Here is a 19439-nt window from a genome sequence, read left to right as displayed (position 1 = left end):
GGAAATAACTGTTCATGTTGAGAGTCACTTCAAGTTCTCACAATTTTATATGTTGTCGATCACACAAAAAGATATTTTAGTTACTAGATAAAGATTGTCGCTACTGTTCCCTTTGTTCTGCTGTCCGAAACATGTGTGGTACATACCTGTCAAATCGTATGGATTTTCCTTCTTTGACATTTAGCTCCCCTATCCTCGCCAGCAAAAGATGTTCCGGACAGCGACGACAGCGACAATATTTATCTAGTAACTAAAATATCTTTTATCACACAGCATAGGGCACTGCACGGACTGCTTTGTCTCTTTCTCGCTGCAAAGAAATTAGAAAACAACAAGGCCAGTAAACGTCAAAATTTATGAGGAACGAAAGAGAAAGAGATGTTTTCGTGCAGTGCCCTATTGGTTTTGTCTGGGGGCCGTGAAGCCAGAATTGCTTTTATTCTCTCCACGTGTCTCTATATAATAACAGCGTCTCTGGGGTTACCGTGTACACGGAAGAAAAAAAGTACCCAAAATTGAGTATTTTTGAACTTACTTTTGAGTTATTTTTTCTCTTCTCTTTCATCCACTCTTTCTTTTGTTGTCAAAAACAAAAAAGCCAAACAATCCAACGACGCCAGTTCAATACGGGAAGCCAATTTTGAGTTTTATTACCTGAGGTCGAAATTGAGTGAATTAAACTTAAATTTGAATGAATAAATTTTCCGTTGGGTACTTTTTTAACATGGGAGTAAAGGCAAACTACTTCGACCCTACTTACTCAATTTTGGCTTCCCGTGCGGATGTTCGAGGTTGGGTGAATTGAACTCACTATTGGGTAGTTTATTTCTTCCGTGTATAGTTTATTACCTCTATTCCAAAAGACAATCCGGCAACCCTGGTCCTACGGTGTAACGCAATGAGAATAGATAGAAGGTGAGGAAGAAGACCAAATGCAAGTGTATTAGTGGATGATAGAAAATGTAAACAGCAAATGGTGACGTACATATTTGCACGGCTTCTTATGGGTGCTCGTTCGAATGTAGTAGTGAAAGGTTTTTCGCCATACACGAAAGGCACGCACACAGTATATGGATTTCCATACCTTAGTATTTATTTTCATTGGGTGTAACGCGATCACAGTTTCCGAACCGGTTCAGCAAGCTTGGTGGAAGACATGCGGATGACGTATAGAGTACTGCATGATGACGTACTTTGACATTTCTCAGAACTTTTTCAGCTTAATCTCGATAAATCTCTGGCAAAGTTTCCAATAAAAATAGTTTCATAATTTTTTTTCGCGCATGTGGATGTCTTTTGCGATTGATTTCATGATAAATGCAAAAAATATTACTGAAATATTCGAATCACAGCTATCTTAAGTTAGAAATATCAATTTTTAAATTTTCCCATAGTCGATTTTTTTTCTAGAACCTTGCAAAAGGCTCTGTGAACTGTCAAAATAAGTGAGGTTAAGTGAGAGCTTGCATTGGTCCTTACGAAAATAGTGTATAAACAATAGTTCGTTTAAAATTGTTGCAATGCAACTGTTGTGTAGTGCTTTTAATTGAATTAATATTGCGTAGGAAAATTGGTAGGTAATTATTGATGCTTTAATAATAATACTGATGATGAAAACCTTTGGCAGGTTTTGTTCTAGTCAGGGATGTGTTTTAAAACCTTGTTTTTTGTTTAACCAGGCTTGACCTAACTGAAGGATACGAATGAAACCAACAGGCTATTTGTAATTTGTTTATTTTATTGGACACGTAAACTATCGTTTACAAATATAAAACCTATGGGTTTTAGAATGCTTCTAATAAAATCTTTACCTAATTAGAGCAAAACTTGTCATAGCAGTAATTTCCCCTATTATTGTTTTAATTTTGTAGCTACTAAATATTCGAAATAGTTGCTTATTTTTTGTGTAGAAATGGATGAAGACGTTGAGTTTCGCGATATGGTGCTAAAAAAGTTAGAAGAAAAAGGCTCCCTACTCGAAATAAAGGTAATGATTTAGAAGTCCGGAAGTTCTTGTTTTTTATGTCTACCCATTATTGTTACTTTGTTTGTTTATTCAATTGCTTGTAGGCCAAACTACGCGCGTATCTGTACGATGTCATCGAAAATGACGGCAAAGTGCCCGAAGTGATTAATGATACCGATCTCACCTACAATAATAGCGTGGACAAATCGGAGCTCGAAGACGGGGAGGAATCAGCGGAACCGGAACAAGTGGACGATCGATCGCTTGCATTGGGCTTAGTGTTTGATCTTTTGGACTGCCTTAAGTTACCGTACACGAAAAAGGTGCTGTCGGCGGAAACCGGAGTACAGAAGCCCTGTACTAGGGTGCGCTTGAAAAGGGAATTCCTGAGGAAATCATTCGACGGAGTTTCCGGTTTAGAGGACGAAGCAATTTTGCTGCAGCTAATCGAACAAAATAGGAAAGAATCAACGTCCGGCGAATCCACCGGTGATGTATCACAAGTAAGTAAAGAAGCAACAGAAAGTCACATGACGGCACCGGAGGAAGAGGTGACGGACAATTCCGTCGCAACCACAATTTGATCGGTTCGAAGATCAAATGGAATCTCAGTTTAACATACATTCCCAGCATTTTCTTATTTGTAACTTACATGTGCCTTTTGAACGTGTATTTTAAATGTATTATTTTATTTTGCTTTACAAAACTAGCCTCATCCTAATTATTGCCCCGGCAGTTTCGAAACATCCTTTTCATCCTTTGTACTGTTCTTTCTGAATTCGTTGCGTATAGGTCCGCGATACCAGGTTCCACGAGTCCATAAACCGATCCATACACATGGCAATACATTTCTGGAATAGTGAGATTAATTAGATTCAAAATTGCGAGTTAAAGAGCTGCCGAGTCGTTTTCCCTAACGCCATGTAGTTGTCCACGAATGTATTATACTACTTTTTATAGGACATTAAAACAATTTAGAGGTAATTCCATAATGCAAAATTGTAGGCAGTAGATTTGAATCTTTTGAGCTTTACTGAACTTTGTCAGCTTTAAAACACTTCTCGGTCTAGGAAATTTTCTCAACTTCCTAGGCATTAGTATTCGTAGTGACACGATATACGAATGAATGCATTATAATTCGGTTTCGAAACCATGCATTCAATACCTGTGGAAGTCCTTATTGAATATTAGACAAGACTGCAGCAGTGCCAGTTAAAATAGAAATATAATTGCTCTATCCCAGGCACATCTTCGTATACTAATTCATGTTCGATCTACAATATACGTTTGGATAGTAGAGTAGACCTCCATTGGTGAAGAATGACATGTTTTCGTCTACTACAATGATTTCACTTAAATCGACGGACGGAAATGGTGCTAATGAATCCTAATACTCGTACTATGGTAGCATACATTCGTAAATAAATTGGCTCTTAGGATGAACTAATCTTTCTTATTTTCGAAGAAACAAACACTCGATTAGTTTAGGGGGTATCATTACCTGTTCGGAACTGTCCAGCTCTTGTCCCGGCTTTCCGACACACTTTTTGAAGCATTTCTCCGTCATTTTCTATCGAAGTGAAAAAAACATCATGATCTTATTGAAATACTTAAGCTGAACTTCGGAAAAAAGCTTACCGTTAACAGTTCCTGAGCGTTGGCCAGAGCAATCTGCTGTTTGACCGATGTCATCAGCTCATCCTTCTGGGCGGACGACAGATTATCGAGTGACACTTCCATTCTCTACAAAAACTTGAACCTGACCCAGCAAATTTAAATGTTTAAACACTTTTCTGAACCGAATATTCTAGTTCCAATATGCACTTTATTCAGTAAACAGCTCTGCGATAAATCTCATGTAAATGCCTCCGGTGGATTGTGTAATCAGACACTGGATTCCGATCCGAATCAACCACGCGAAGCGAAGTCAGACACGACAGGAGTTCGGCGAAGAAAAGAAAGTTGCTGTCAAAACAAAGTTCTGTCAATTGACATACGCACACGCTTATTTGAATCTACCCAAGTGAGTCAAATACTTACACGGTTAGAAAAAAGTACCTAATTATAGGTACTTTTTTTTCTCTTGTATCTCCCTCCCTCTGCTCTTTGTTGTCATAAAATGGAGAGCAAAACTACACAGCTAACCATAAAGCACTGTAATAAGCATTATTTAACCCGTATAGCAGCTTTTCAGTGCTTATAAGCTTTATATGTATTTTTCAAATGTTTATTGCCAGTAAATACGCCATATAACGCTTTGATGGAAAGCTGATCAGTCCTGTATGGATACAAGCCGAATAAGGGAACTATCAAAACCAATATAGAGCTATCATCTATGACGTTTGGGTGAAATCAATAACAATAATACCTAGAGTTTTACAACCTGTCTCTTTTACTCGCATTTGGAACTGATATTATTGGGGGGGATAGGTGAACGGTGAGATGTTCCGGTGGGTGCACGACAATTATTTTTAAAGCCTACCACGTATGCTTTGCAGTAATAATGATTAACATTTGTACATATAGGAAATTAAATCATACTGCATGGAAAATGCCGGCTAATTGTTTCATATTTATTTATTCTGTAGCTATATTTATTAGTCGAAAGGAACCTTTTATAGGCGAACATAAAAAGTATTAAGTGAATTCACGGACTGTTTTCACATTTCTTTTTTATAATTCCCCGCTCTTGGGATGAAGGCAGATGGAAACCATCTGTTTTTATCACTTGCCAGCAATACATCCACTCAATTTGGAGATGGATCAGATGGCAAACTCAGCGGTACTTGAACCAATTCGTTCCACCAAGTGTTCAGGCGTTCAAGCCCGGAGTTAAACATAAATGACAAAAAAATCATCAAGTCCTCAATGGGAAGAAAAAAGAAAGAACACATCAAGATATAAATAAATATTTTTCGTTTCATATTTTTTCGTTTCGTTTCAACTCGTCTAAATATTTTGACATTTTGTTGGCATAGGCGTGGAAAAATAGGTAGGGGCAAGCACTATATCAGCCACTATAAAAGCCAAAAGCGGCTTTTGAGCAGCACTTATGTGCTGTTAAGTCTTACTACCACTGTTGGCCAGGTTTTTAATGCGACTATAGAACCGAAATTTAACTGCTTAATGGTTACTTGGGTACTCAACAAGGACAGTAAAGTGTGGGAACCCAACGTTAAGTAGTCTCATTGTCACCGAATTCCCGGCCGGAGCACAATGGATACGTTGCGTTTGCGTTTGAGTTTGCGTTTTGTAATCCGTTTGATACACACTTAACCAGGGTTCTGGTGTTCGGTAATTATTTTTACAGATCTAGCTCAGTAAAACATGATTTTACTGAGAAATCAGTAAACCAAATGTCAAAAATGATATTTTTAACGGTGACCCAGTTAATGGAAAAAAAAATTACTGACTACTGTAAAAAAATTACTGATTTTTTCGGCAATTATGTTTTGTTCGGCTGTACGGCAAAAAAATACTGACGTGGACCGTAAAAAATATATTTTTACCGAACACCCCGTCAAATATGCTTACAAAATTACCGAACACATCTGTTAACCAGCAACTGCAACTTGATAACAAATTTAGTCGCCATTTGCATTAGGCCGATGACATACTGACGCGTCGAGCGATGCGGAACGCGTCCAAGCACTCGTAAAGCAGAATATCAGCAAGAGAAATTCTTTTGTCTTGGACGCGTTCGCGCACGCACACGCGTGAGTATGTCATCGGCCTTACTCAAGGTGTTGCAGTTTTAACTTCCGGAGGAATTCCTGGAGGAACTTCCGGAGGAATTCCTGGAGGAACTTCCGGAGGAATTCCTGGAGGAACTTCCGGAGGAATTCCTGGAGGAACTTCCGGAGGAATTCCTGGAGGAATTTCCGGAGGAATTCCTGGAGAATTTTTTAGGAGGAATTCCTTGAGAAACTTCTAGAGGAATTCCTGGACGAACTTGCGAAGGAATTCCTGGAGGAACTTCCGGAGGAATTCCTGGAGGAACTTTTGGAGGAATTCCTGGAGGAACTTCCGGAGGAATTCCTGGAGGAACTTCCGGAGGAACTCCTGGAGGAACTTCCGGAGGAATTCCTGGAGGAACTTCCGGAGGAATTCCTGGAGGAACTTCCGGAGGAATTCCTGGAGGAACTTCCGGAGGAATTCCTGGAGGAACTTCCGGAGGAATTCCTGGAGGAACTTCCGGAGGAATTCCTGGAGGAACTTTCGGAGGAATTCCTGGAGGAACTTCCGGAGGAATTCCTGGAGGAACTTCCGGAGGAATTCCTGCAGGAACTTCCGGAGGAATTCCTGGAGGAACTTCCAGAGGAATTCCTGCAGGAACTTCCAGGGTATTTCCTAGACGATTTTCGGGAGGAATTTGCAGAATGATTCTTGGAGGACCTTCTGGGAAAATTTTCGGAGGAACTTCCGCGGAAATTATTGGAAGCACTTCCGGAGCAATTCCTGGAGGCACTTCGAATTCCTTACGATTCACCTTTCAAATTTCTTGCTATTTCCAATGGAAATTTAAAAAAATGTCTTGTAAAACTTCCTTGGAATTTCCGTTAAAATATCTTTCAATTTTCGATAGACATTCGTTAAAATTTCCAATTGAAATTTCTTACAATTTGTTACAGTTTCCCATGAGAAACGCTAATAGTTTCTCATAGTAACTCCTTGCAATTCCTTTTGGAAATTTGTTACAATTTCCCATCGATGTTCTTAACAATTTTCCATGAAATTTCCTAACAGTTTCTTATTGAATTTTCTTAGAATTACGTTCACAATTTGTCATGGAAATTTCTTCGAATTGCCCTATGAAACTTTTAACAATTTATTGTTGATATTCCCAACAGTTTCTCATGGATATTCCTTACAAATTCTCAATTTTTTCTAAGATTTCCCCATTGGAATTCGTCACAAATTTACTAGCAGTTTGCCAATCAAATGTTTTTGTAGAAATTCCTCTATTGAAATTTCAATGGAAATTCCATACAATTCTCCATGGTTTCTCATGGAAGTACCTCTCTGTTCATGATTTTCCATGGACATTCCTGAACATTTTTCATGGAAAATCCCATAACAATTTCTCATGGAAATTCCTAACAATTTCCCATAAAAATTCCATATAATTTTCCTTAGAAATTCCTTTCTATTTTCAATAGACATCCCTTGTAATTTGCCACAGAAATTTCATACAATTTCCTATGGAAATTCATAATTTAGTGACTGTTGCGATTACCTGAGAAGCAGCCAGCAGGACGCCGCAGTATTCTCTATTTTCTCGAGATGCATAATAACGCTTCGCGATACGAAAACAGCGCATCACTTCCGAAGTTAGGTTTCAAGACAAAATTTTCAAAACGACTTATCTACTTTTGTAAACAAAGGTTCAAACGACGATTTGACGAATATGATAGCTCTCCCACGTAAACCAACACCATCAACAGGTAGCGGAAATCTTCACCTACCTATTGGTGGTGTTGGTTTGCGTGGGAGAGCTATCGGATTCGTCTAATCGTCGTTTGAATCTTTGTTTACAAAAGCAGATAAGTCGTTTTGAAAATTTTGTCTTGGTTTAATATATGGATTGTGAGAAAAATCCAACCTCGCTATCCCCCAATTCCGGGTTTTAACTGGATTGAGAATACAATCCGCAAACTCATTCCGGATGCATTGTGTGTTGCTACGTTTGACTGCATGTATTCAAATTAGCTGTCAAATTTCCGGATTGCCTTCCGAATCCATAGGCCTTTTCATGTGACACTGCCGAGACTGCACTTGTTTACAACCGCTGAACAGGCCTGCAAGCCCGAAGATGTCACTTTCATAGAAGAACTGTCAATTGACGATAAAATCAGCTGTTTTTAAACGTCTCGTGAAAAGGCCTATAGTGCGCCGGCCTTTAAGGCTGGTTTACAGTTCGGAAAACGTGTTCGCGGGATTTTTACGGTATTTTCCTCCAGGGTTTGTCAGGGAAAGTTTTCCGCCGATAAGTCTCCACTGTCAAAACATTTTCCGTGATTGGGTTTACACTTCAGGATTTTGCTTCGGGATTTGAGAATCTGCGTATAGACCTGTGCAGGAGTTCATCAAATTCACTCACCCGATGGATTTTGACATTTCAGCGGGTCGTCTTCTCGAACAAAAGTTCATTTTGCGTTCATTATGCGACCCGCTCAAACGTCATAATTTCTTGGGGGAGTTCATTTTGCGTTAGTCTATCTCGCCCGTGCTTGAGTTTACACTTCGGGGTTTTGGTTCGGACTTCTTTATACAAGAGTTGGAAAGATAACGAGAAGAGGGAGATATAGCGAGAGAAAGGAGAGAATGAGCGAGAGAGAGCGATTGAGTGGGAAAGAAAGAGGAAATGAGTGAGTGAAAATGAGTAAGTGAGAGTAGGTGAGTAAGTCAAAGTGAGTGAGTGAGTGAACGAGTGATTTACTCTTCTCAATTCCCACTTCTCACTATTCATTTCACTTCTCACAACTCATTTTTTCACTTATCATTCTTCACTTCCCGCATAATCAAAAACGATCTGCGGTATTGTTGTTACTGATCAGATGGAATAAGTATTATTGTTATTATTTACATTGCTGTCGGTTTACAATCTTATTGTATGTTGACCTCAAATCAATATTATACAACATCTTTAATCTACGGTACCATATGCATTAATTTCAAAGTTTATTGCTTCATTACAATTTTTTATGGTTCATCATTTTCAAAGACAATGATAAACACTTGCAAATGACTCATAACCTCGCTCATAACTGGTATGGTAACAACGTGGCATACAGCTATCAAATAATTCTGTATCATTCAGAGCTAGTTTTATTCCAGTTATGTTCCACAAACGCATCGAAAATTATATCCTCCAATGATAAAAATGAAGTAAATGATTTAGTTATTATTCATTAATTCGCTGACATAGTTTTCCGTGTGTTCAATTTTCGTTTGTTTATTTTGTGCTCATATTTAGTTTTGCTTACTTCTACACATATTTTTCAATTGTAAAATGGAAATTAAGTTATCCAGTTCAACAAAACAAAGGTGAGAAGTGGAGTGTAGGGTAAATCACTACTTGGGCCTATGGACCCGGTTCCCGGCTCACTGCACAGAAAACTAATGATTTAAACTGTTTGGAAGTCGTAGGTTTATGGTTGATAATTTTTAAAAAGTCTCCCATTTATTTTTCACAATACTCAATATTTTTCTATCACTTGTTTTACTCCTAATTGATTCAATTGTAGAAAATAAAAATGTAGAATTCAAAATTTCACTCTCCGATGCCAAACCACTGAGCCGGAGTGATTCTTTCCACTTTTACAAAATGGTATTATCGAATAAACACCTACCTGAAAATCGTCACAGTGCTCGATACAACCATTGCATGAAGCTGTTAATCACCACACCATAATTCTAAACACCCGCACTTCAATTATTCTTATTTGTTCGTTTCACTAGAACTTATTTAAACATACTAGAATACATTTTAAAATGTATTCACAAACCGAACAAAAATTCACCTCGGCTCAAGAACTTCTAGCCGCACCGTGCTGCCAAAAAGCCAGGATTATAAAAATGATCCTTCATCGTTAATAGGAAAATTGTCTAATATGTTGACGTTATCATGTTATTTATAGTTCTCTCGATTTTAAAAGGTGAAATGAATATTGTTTTAAAGTATTTGGAAGAAATTTGGATGAGTTTATATATCTTCTCAACCAAATAAAAATGATTATGAATAATACCATCTGGCATCTTGTTGTCGTGGAACGTACATATTTTTGTTTACATCGCATTTTCTACCGTCCCGAGAGAGAATGAGAGTAAAATGTTGAGAGATTGAGTGAAATTTTGCTTAGGCCGGGAACTGGTTTTTTGTATGCCGGATTGGGAATCGCTTAGACTGAAATGAGTGCTGCACCTCGTTAATTTAAATCAAATGAAAGCTTCTTTGAACGATATTTAGCACGAATAGCTATTTTTTAAGCAGAAGTGAACCCCAATGCAGTATTACACAGCCTACAAATTTCAGAAAAAGTTGCTTCCTGTCATAAATATCAATTAAATAATGCAGTCGTACGCATGTTAGGCCGGGAATGGGGTAAGAAACTCTATATAAATAACTCAAACAAAATCTCATAATCATAATGGCATATTTCTTAATTCTAGTGAAAGTACAAGTGCGCCACACGGATACATGCAAGCGGCAGCACACAATATCTCTTGGAGCATTCAAACAAATTAAGATGAGAAAATTATTTTGAGCTTTTTAGTGGAATGTCTTCACTTGTCCTAAGACGAGTTTATACCATCCCATTGAATTCCACCACTTAATTGTATCTTGACAGATACGTATTTCGACCTCAAAGGTAAGGCCGTCTTCAGTGTCTCGTACTTGACTCGACTCGAGTCAAGTCGAGTCAAGTACGAGACACTGAAGACGGCCTTACCTTTGAGGTCGAAATACGTATCTGTCAAGATACAATTAAGTGGTGGAATTCAATGGGATGGTATAAACTCGTCTTAGGACAAAAGAAATTAAGATGTATTATTTCTATTTATTGGTAAGTTTATTCCCGTACAATTGTACTATTACGTTATATGCATGTTAATAATAAAGTGGTTTTTCTCTAGCAGTCACGGAGGACGTCACGGATACCGATTCCAGAGATTCCCCTACCAAAGACCGAACTGGGTTTATTTAAATACCCAATGTACAATTGAAGGTATAAAATGCGGATTTTATTTCAATAAATAATAATTAATATACAATCCAATGAATAATAATTGTGTTTTTATTTAAAAGTGTGAGAAATATCGAAATATTCTTTTAACTAGTAAAAGGTAAGGGGTACGGTCCGTCGCCTTTTCCTTCTATATCATTTTACCATTTATTTATAACAACCCATATTGCTTTCATCAAAAATATGAATTATATCTCGACCATACCATATAGTGTCCAGCGAAAAAATTGTACTGAAAAATGTCCCTTTTTATACAGTAATTATACTTAACCGCCCAATACCCATATGGTCGAATGGCCAATAACAACATAACGTATCGTGAAGACCATACGTGGTGAGGTTAGTTTATCATTATTATTAACAACAAGCAGAATAGTAGGGTTATTGTTATTTATTGGCACGAACAATCTGTAAAATGGTACAATTATGGTTCATGATTATGCGGGTTCTCACTTCTCATTAGTCACTTTTCACTTTTTTTTCTCACTCTTCATAACTCACTTCATACTCTTCACTTCTCGCGCCTCATTCTCACTACTCAACTCTCACTTCTAATTTTACATTCTTACTTCTTATTCTCACTACTCATTGCTCATTGCTTACTTACTCATTTTTTTCATTTCTCGCTTACCATTCGTTAGTTTTCTTTTCACACTTCTCACATTTCTCAATTTTCACTATCCACTTAACTAAATTCTTCCCATAATAAATTCACTTGTCATAAGACGAGTTAATACAATCCCATTGAATTTCACCACTTAAATGTATCTTGACAGATACGTATTTCGACCTCAACAATAAGGCCGTCTTCAGTGTCTCGTACTTGACTCGACTTAGCAAATGTCGAGTCAAGTACGAGACACTGAATACGACCTTACTGTTGAGGTCGAAATACGTATCTGTCAAGATACAATTAAGTGGTGGAATTCAATGGGATTGTATTAACTCGTCTTATGACAAGTGAAGACATTCCACTAAAAAGCTCAAAATAATTTTCTTACCATAATAAATTTCCGTCATAGATTACACATTTCCCGTGCGGAATCAATTCAAACGCAATTGTTTCCCCGCGGGATTTGCATCTCTACAGTACACATGTGCACGGGATTTTTAACCGTACACTTTTCCCGCGATTGGGTTTACACTTCAGGAAAATATATTGTAGATCCAGTTGAAAACCGAACTGAGCTCTCGCGACAATCGCATTTTCTCCCATTTCCAATCACTACTAAAAATCCACACATATTTATTGGCAAAAATCCATAGATTTAACTTATGATGTATATCAGCGCACACATAACCATTCTCCACGCGAACTACTAATAAAATATATGTCCAAATAAACTATATGTGTGGTCTCGAGTTAGCAATTATTTAATTTATGTGTGGTTCTATATCAATTATATTAAGGTGGAGCTATTGCAAAAATTTATAACGGCGACACATATATCTTATATAGATATTTTTGGCAGTGAAGTGTCGCAACTGCATCGCGGGTGGTGCGCAGGATAGCGCACGGCAATGGCATACATGCGCATTACTCGCGATGCAGTTGCGACATCCAGAAATGGGAGAAAATGCGATTGTCGCAAGAGCTCAGTTTGGTTTTTAACTGGATCCACAATATTTTCGTGTAGATTTCTGCTCCTGTCACGGGAAACGCAAATCCCGCTCCCATTTAAATTAGGGCTCATTCACAAATTACATAACGCAACAAGGGGTGGGTGGGTACACAATATAGTGTAACACAATGTTACGGTTTGTCCAGGGGATGGGTGGGTTTGTTCAGTTCTGTTACGGGTAACGTTTATGATAATTAAATTATATGAAACACGAAATTACTTAATTAATTCAAAGTTGAAAGCATTATTATGTACTATGCAGAGTATGGTAGAGATCACTAAAAATACCAATTTATCATTTTTGTGAAATTTTGGTAAGACGTTATGCGTCACAGATGGGGGTGGGTGGGTATAAAGGAAATGTTACAAACAAGTCACAGAGGGGTGGGTGGGGGTTCAAATTTGTGTTTTTCTGCGTTATGTAATTTGTGAATGAGCCCTTACATGGGAGACCAAATCCCCCCTCTAAGAAAAAATCAGACTCATAAGACAGATTAGGAGGCCGACGATCCGTCCGACTGAGTCCGATATGGGACTTCCAAGGGTTGGATGATCCACCTCATATCTAACGATTTTGCATCGTTTGCGTCGAGCGGATCGAGCGTCGACAAAACAAATGAGGCTCGACGTGAAAGTCCGTTATCGGACGGATGTCGAGCTAGGCAAAATCAAGCCCTCTGTGCCTCACGTACAAGCCCGATATCGGACGGCTGTGGAGGTATGAAGAATTAAACCCTTGTAGAGCAATATAATTTTTATTTCTTCGTTTTAATTAAAAAAAAGACAAAAACAAAATTTGAAAATAGAAATATATTAAATATTTATTCAAATGCTAAACCATGCTTATCAAATAGGTGACGTTAAAGGAAAATACATTTAACTTGCGAACTCCGGGAATGTCACCGACGGTGTGACCCTTACGACCGAAACCGGCAACCAGGACCTCATCGTTCTCTTCAATGTAGTTCAGGCCCTGGGTACGAAGGCGGTCATTTTCTTGCCGTTCTTGATGAGCTGCACTCTGCGGCACTTATGGAATGGATGGCGGAGTTCCTCTGCTTGGCTTCGAAGCTGACCTTTTCGTGCACGATGCCCTTGGCGTGGGAGGCTCCGGCCAGCGGGTGCCCAAGTGGGCTTCATTGTATTTCTTAGAGCAAGATTATCGGTGGTGAGTTTAAGCCGTTTGGCAGCGCAGTATCATTACTTGACACTTTACCGGTCGCTACTAAACGCGCTGCTATAACAGTAGCGCGACTGACAGGTGACCAAATTTGGTAGCGCGATAAGAGCGCTGCTATTTGATGAACTATCAACTGTCAAACGTCACCGGTACGGAATACAGCAACCAAATTGAGAGCCGAAAATAGTGACCGATACGGAAACGAGTGACGAAACTAAAATGAAAGCGCTGCGCGGGTGATTAAAATGCTCGCGACCGATAATGATGCTCTTATCGGCCCATCGCTGCTCCCTGCGGTAATGGATGTGCTTCCGAGCGGAACCTATGCAATGGCGTCTGAACCGAACGAACACTTACTGGATTCTGAGTTTCTGCGGTGTTCTGCCTCATAGTTCTCAGTGTCTCACATAGCAACTTCATAATTCGTGGTGGATTTTGCCATTTTCAATATTTAATTCCTGTTGAATTAGCATCTTATTATTCATTATAGTTCATTTTGTTCAATTCCATAAACGTTTAATGAAATACTCACCAATTATGCTGGAAAATTAAAAATATATTTGTGGTGCACGATGATACGTGCTTGCCGCTTTGCAAGAAAACTTGAAAATAAATTGTGGTGTGAATGCCACTGCCAGCTATGTCGAGCAAAAGGTGAAAATGAGACAAAATATGCCGATAAAGCACGTGCAATTTCCTTCTCATTTCTGCACACAGTTCAAATGTAAACGTCAGATTATGTCGCTCAACGCGCTTGATTCTAAGCTCCATTTTTTTCAGTGGGCCGGGACACGTTTTCCGAACTGTAAACCAGCCTTTATATTGTGTATCCGGAATAAATTTATACCGCTTTTTATACCGAAGTTGGATTTTTCTCCAGATACAGGCAACTTTTCCAACTTCGGTAGTAGTGCGCTGGATTCCCCTAAAGATGCGCTAAACAACGCATCCATTAGTTTGACAGATAAAACTTCGGAAGAAAGTTCGGTTCGGAAGTCCGGACTTCCGAATTCTAAGTTGGTGCTACGCCGACAATATTTATTCCTGTGGCGCAAATCACAACCATGATTTTTCTCCGTGCATAGAAATTGTCATTTGACGATGGCACATAAAAAAAACGGACCAAGAAAAAATCAATCGATTTGTTTACTATCCATCGAGTGCAGAACAAGACAAGAAGAAAAGTTTTCAGTGGATCAGACAATTTTTTCTTAAAAATCAATCGCCCAAATGGTTGATAAGTTAACTTAAGTCTGTATCAAAATGTCCTAGTTTTCGGTTATTGTAAAGCCGCAGTGAAAGCGCCTATTTTGGACATCATGAATAGCCACTTTGAGGGAGAATTTCCTGCTCTGGGGGCGGGTGGCGGATCCACCCATCTTCCATTATCTGATTTGGAAAAATCATCGGCCCGGAAAGCTCGAAAGGAGGCGGAAAAGCAGAAAAAGCAAGCCAAGCGCTATGAAGAGCAGCTCAAGAAGATTCGTGGCCCGAAAAGCCAGAAGATCCAGATGATCGACGAGAGCTTCTTAGAGAAGTATCATACCGCTCAAGCGCTCCCACCGGGACCGACCCTGAAGACGAAGAAACGATCGAAGAAAACTCCCAGCGACGTGGTGCAGATTAATCTGTCCGACTGCATCAGGGACCGTTTGTCACTGGTGGAAAAGGGGGAAGTCGGAAGCGGCGGGGAACTGAAGGCGTTGATCAAGCCAGTCGTTCCGATTGCCATCACCCAGCCGATCGTATTGCACAAAGGCAAACAGCGGGAAGTTCCAAAGGAGAAAAAGTTGTCGAAGCTGAAGAAAGAGATTATTAATAATCGGAAGGTTAAGCAAGATGGCCAGCTGAAGGTTGACGCCGAATCTGGGAATCCGGACGTAGCAGATGAAATAGTTGCTGAGACAATTTTGAATGGCAGCGAAAATGGTAATGACCTTGTTTTGGGTGGCGTTTCGCCCTTTCTGAAGGCCATTGAACGCTGTTGCTCGAGTGAAGGCATGGTTCCACCTGCAATCGGAACCGAGGAGTACCAGAACGGGTTCCCAGCTTTGAATGACACTGTGAAGGCATGTGAGGAAAAGTCTCTTCACTGCAGAACGTTCCGAGTGTAAGTTTTATAGCTTTGTAATTATTTATTAATCAGTTTAACCAAAGTTGGGAATTGGTGGTTTAACCCTGTGATCAATTTTAGGTACTGCGATCATCTTATTACGGATGAGTTGCGTGAGCTGGTGGAGAATGTGGTGTCGAAGCTGTTTCAGTTCCAGTCGAATGCGTACGACAAGAACCCGATCAAGGCCGTCAGCAACAAGCGCTATTGCGTCGGTTTCAATGAAGTACTCAAACATCTGGAAACGCGCAAAATCAAGCTGGTTGTGATCGCCCCAGACTTGGAGCCGAACGACAGCATCGATCAGCTGGTCGAGCGTGTCAAAGTCGTCTGTCGTCAGGCGCGGGTGCCGTATGTGTTCGCCATCAAACGTCGCAAACTGGGATTTCATCTGATGAAGAAGGTTCCAGTAAGTTGTTTGGGTGTCATCAGCTACGACGGCGTGGATACTGCGGTTAAACGGATTCTGGAAATAGTCGACCAGGAACGTGTCAACTATCGCAATACTGCCGTCGGGAAGTAGTAGAGATGTATCCGGTCGAAGTTCTCAAATGCCAAAAATGATACTCATTAATTAATCTTCCACTCCATTCCACTAAAAAGCTGTCTACCATCATACCTTTGATAAGTCCCTCTAGTCATAATTATTAAAGTGTGTGTGCAATAATGTGTGACATTCCCGACGACCTAAATAGGCAATATCAATAACTTGGATCCATAGGTTGAATCTGCTGAAGTCTCTCGTCTGACAGTGGCCCCCCACCGGATCCGATGTCAATCGGAAACGGAAGGGGCCCTGCGTGAGTAACGCGAGATCTATGTTTTAGATGTTGTATCGTTGGTACAAAATAGCAAGTTGGTTGATAAAACCGCCAAGGGCAAAAGGTACTAATACCAAATAAACAATATCAAATAGTGTCAATCGGTGGTGATTATTTAAGTGTTGATGACTGCCATGAACAGGATAGGGGGCAGTAATAAAATTCGTATGATTAAAGATTATGATAAACGAATAAACGGGGTCTACAGTAGCCTTGCGAACAAGATTGCGTTTCAAAAATTAACATTCAAAATAATTAAAGTATGAGTCATTTATTCATCCGTCTTATTCCGGGCTACCGCGTTGTTTAAAAGAAAAGAAGGAAACATTTACTTTTTCGCCTCAACCAGGCCATATGCATGCTTTAAAAGAAGTTATTTACTCTTCCACTTATTCCAGGCAAATGCGTGCCCTCCAAGAAGGAGGCATTCACTCTTTCGCATTATTCCGTGCAAGTGCGTGAAGAAGATGTCATTTACTCCCCCCACTTTATTCCGGGAAGATGCTTGCTTTTAAAGAAGGAAGCATTATTCTGCAGAAGCGGATGCTTTGAAAGAAGGTGTCAATTTTACTCTTTTGCATTAGTTTGGGCAGATGTGTGCTTTAAAAGGAGGAGGCGTTCACTGTTTCGCATTAAGAGACTCGCGCTTGAGATTCGTTTGTGTTGCGTTTTCCCATCGGAAATGTGCGTGCTTTAAATGAAGGAGAAATTCACTTTTTCGCATTATTCCAGGCAAACGCGTGCTTTCAAAGAAGGTGTCATTTATTCTCCCTCCTTTTTCCGGGCAGATGTGTGCTTTTAAAGAAGGAAGTATTCACTCTTTTGCATTACTCCGGACAAGCAGGTGCTTTAAAAAAGGTGTCATCAGTGGAATATTCGGGGTAGTTGGGCTTATTCTACGAGTGGAGTGACGTGAGAGTGCTCGAATGACGTGAGAAGAGTCGTATAGCCCCATTTGAATAACATGGTCACCTCACGTGAGAATTGCTAAAATCGACTCACCTCACGTCACTCGACTCGTAGAATAAGCCCAAGTGACTTTTCGGAGTACTGGCGTTCGGGGTAGTGACATTCGGGGCAGTGACATTCAGGTTAGTGTCATAGAACCATACAAAAACCAAGCTATGTATGTATGTATGTTCTCTAACTACTTCTGAACCACTTGGCCGATTTCAACCAAATTTGGTACACACATGCTCAGAATCTTGTAGGTATGACTTGTAGCAGAGAAACACGGATTTAACACGGTTAGAACCAGGTATTTTAGGAACAACTTATTACTTAGTTTATATAGAACTGAATTAGCGTAGGTAAAAAATTTCCTTTTTATACCCTTTGGTTGTTTATTTGTTGCTATGGCTACCTTGACGATAACACTCGGTTGTTTGTTGATATCCTGACAACGACGGTCAACGCGGGTCTCAGCAGTCTCGGGTTACTTTGTTTTTCACATATTTCCACCCCCTCTCAATCCGACATTCCTAGGTTTGATGTCAGCAGATGGATTTGGGAGGCTTCCAGAGGCTTCGTGAACAGATCAGCCAGTTGATCACGAGAGCCAATGGATCCGACGTTCAGCGTACCTTTCTCGACCAGATGCCGGAAGAAGTGATGCTTCACGTCGATGTGTTGGGTCCTCTTGCTCTCCATGCCATGCACACACACCTACGATTGTCCTCGAAAATGGTCACCGGTTTGGCAGCAACATGCAGATCTGCTGCACAAATAATGACATACTTCGCTTCGCTTGACGACAACGATACGGTAGATTGCTTTTTGCTGCTCCACGACACGGTGCACCCATACACCTTGGAGACGAACCTGCTTACCGACTTTCGGTCCTGAAGGTCGGCCGCCCAATCGGCGTCAGCAAAGCCGACGAGCGCTTCTGCTTCGCTGTTCCTTTGGTATTCGAGACAAAGGGTTTTTGTCCCGCTTAAGTATCGCACCACTCGCTTCAAGGCGTTCCAATGTACGGTCGACGAATCTTGCTGGAACCGCCCGAGGTACCCGACAGGGTAACACACATCTGGCCTGACACAAAGCATAATGTACATCAGGCTTCCAAGCAGCTCTCGATAGGGTTCACCGGCATTAAGTCCACCATGTGGCAGTTGGAGGCCTTTCTCTATCAGAGTCCTGGTCGAATTGCACTCGCTCATCCCGAAACGATTCAGCACCTTCGTGATGCTAGACTCCTGCGACATTCTCAACGTTCCTCCGCTACGGTTGTAGTCGATCCGCATACCAAGAAAATGCCGCAACTCGCCGAATTCTGTCATTGCGAACACGGATGCCATCTTCTTCTTAACGGCGTTGACGGAACTCAAGTTTCTTCCCGCAATCAGGAGATCATCGACGTACACAATAATGTACACCTCGTCGCCGTTTCGGCACCTGACGTACAGGCAGTTGTACCTCTTCGATCGAACAAAGCCCAGCTTCTCGATCTGCTGCCGTTACAACGTCCGGGGCACTGATGTAGATGGTTTTCTTCAGCTCGCCGTGAAGGAAAAAGGTGTTCACGTCCATCTGATGGAAGAAGAATGTCTCGTGAACGCCTACCGCCAGGATGATTCTGATTGTCGCTAGTTTGGCCACCGGAGCGTACGTTTTTTCGTAGTCCAGCTCCGGTCTCTGCAGGAAACCTTCCGCTACGAGTCGAGCCTTGCGTCGCACGGCACGTCCGTTCTCGTCCTCCTTGATCCGAAAGACCCACTTCGTTTTCAACGGCTTCACATTGGCAGGACATGGCATTAGCCGCCACACCTGGTTCTTCTCCATGGACTGCAGCTCGTCTTGAATGGTTTTTAGCCACTCGTCACGATCGTCTCGGTCCAAGACTTCCTGGTAGCTTTCAGGAACATCTAGTGTGGGGGGAAATGCGGCAGAGGTTGCTCGGAAACCAGTAAAATAATCAAGCAACTTACCCGGTAGCCTGTGCTCTCGTTCGCTGTGCCTAGACTGCTCGCCATGAGCATCGCGTCTAT

General features: G+C 40.6%; 4 protein-coding genes across 8 annotated transcripts; 2 read left to right on the top strand and 2 right to left on the bottom strand.

The window, feature by feature from the left end:
• The first annotated feature begins 1261 nt into the window (after positions 1–1261).
• LOC134225866 (centrosomal protein 43-like) lies at positions 1262–2672 on the top strand. 5 transcript variants are annotated; one of them, XM_062706286.1, is made up of 3 exons: positions 1262–1573; positions 1911–1987; positions 2071–2672. In XM_062706286.1, the coding sequence occupies exons 2-3, from the start codon at positions 1913–1915 to the stop codon at positions 2548–2550; spliced, it is 555 nt and encodes a 184-aa protein (XP_062562270.1). In that variant the 5' UTR covers positions 1262–1573; positions 1911–1912; the 3' UTR covers positions 2551–2672. The 5 variants fall into 5 exon arrangements, with proteins under 5 accessions (XP_062562270.1, XP_062562271.1, XP_062562268.1 ...); XM_062706287.1 differs by having other exon boundaries at positions 1262–1577; XM_062706284.1 differs by having other exon boundaries at positions 1263–1573; positions 1892–1987.
• Positions 2586–3918, bottom strand: LOC134225867 (mitochondrial import inner membrane translocase subunit Tim13-like). The gene is made up of 3 exons (XM_062706288.1): positions 3605–3918; positions 3468–3536; positions 2586–2817 (listed from the first exon to the last, which is right to left on the bottom strand). Exons 1-3 carry the CDS (start codon positions 3704–3706, stop codon positions 2719–2721), a joined length of 270 nt encoding a protein of 89 aa, XP_062562272.1. The 5' UTR covers positions 3707–3918; the 3' UTR covers positions 2586–2718.
• Positions 3919–14635: 10717 nt separating this feature from the next.
• Positions 14636–16550, top strand: LOC134225831 (selenocysteine insertion sequence-binding protein 2). Its single transcript, XM_062706204.1, has 2 exons — positions 14636–15625; positions 15710–16550. Exons 1-2 carry the CDS (start codon positions 14835–14837, stop codon positions 16149–16151), a joined length of 1233 nt encoding a protein of 410 aa, XP_062562188.1. The 5' UTR covers positions 14636–14834; the 3' UTR covers positions 16152–16550.
• On the bottom strand, positions 16330–18731 carry LOC134221866 (uncharacterized). The gene is made up of 2 exons (XM_062701037.1): positions 18119–18731; positions 16330–16424 (listed from the first exon to the last, which is right to left on the bottom strand). The coding sequence occupies exons 1-2, from the start codon at positions 18729–18731 to the stop codon at positions 16330–16332; spliced, it is 708 nt and encodes a 235-aa protein (XP_062557021.1).
• Between the last annotated feature and the right edge of the window lie 708 nt (positions 18732–19439).

The sequence above is a fragment of the Armigeres subalbatus genome, chromosome 3 (genome assembly GCF_024139115.2).
Source record: "Armigeres subalbatus isolate Guangzhou_Male chromosome 3, GZ_Asu_2, whole genome shotgun sequence".
In the NCBI taxonomy this organism is placed as follows: domain Eukaryota; kingdom Metazoa; phylum Arthropoda; class Insecta; order Diptera; family Culicidae; genus Armigeres; species Armigeres subalbatus.
Note: the sequence above shows the minus strand (reverse complement) of the source record. Positions and strands in the feature narration are given on the sequence as shown.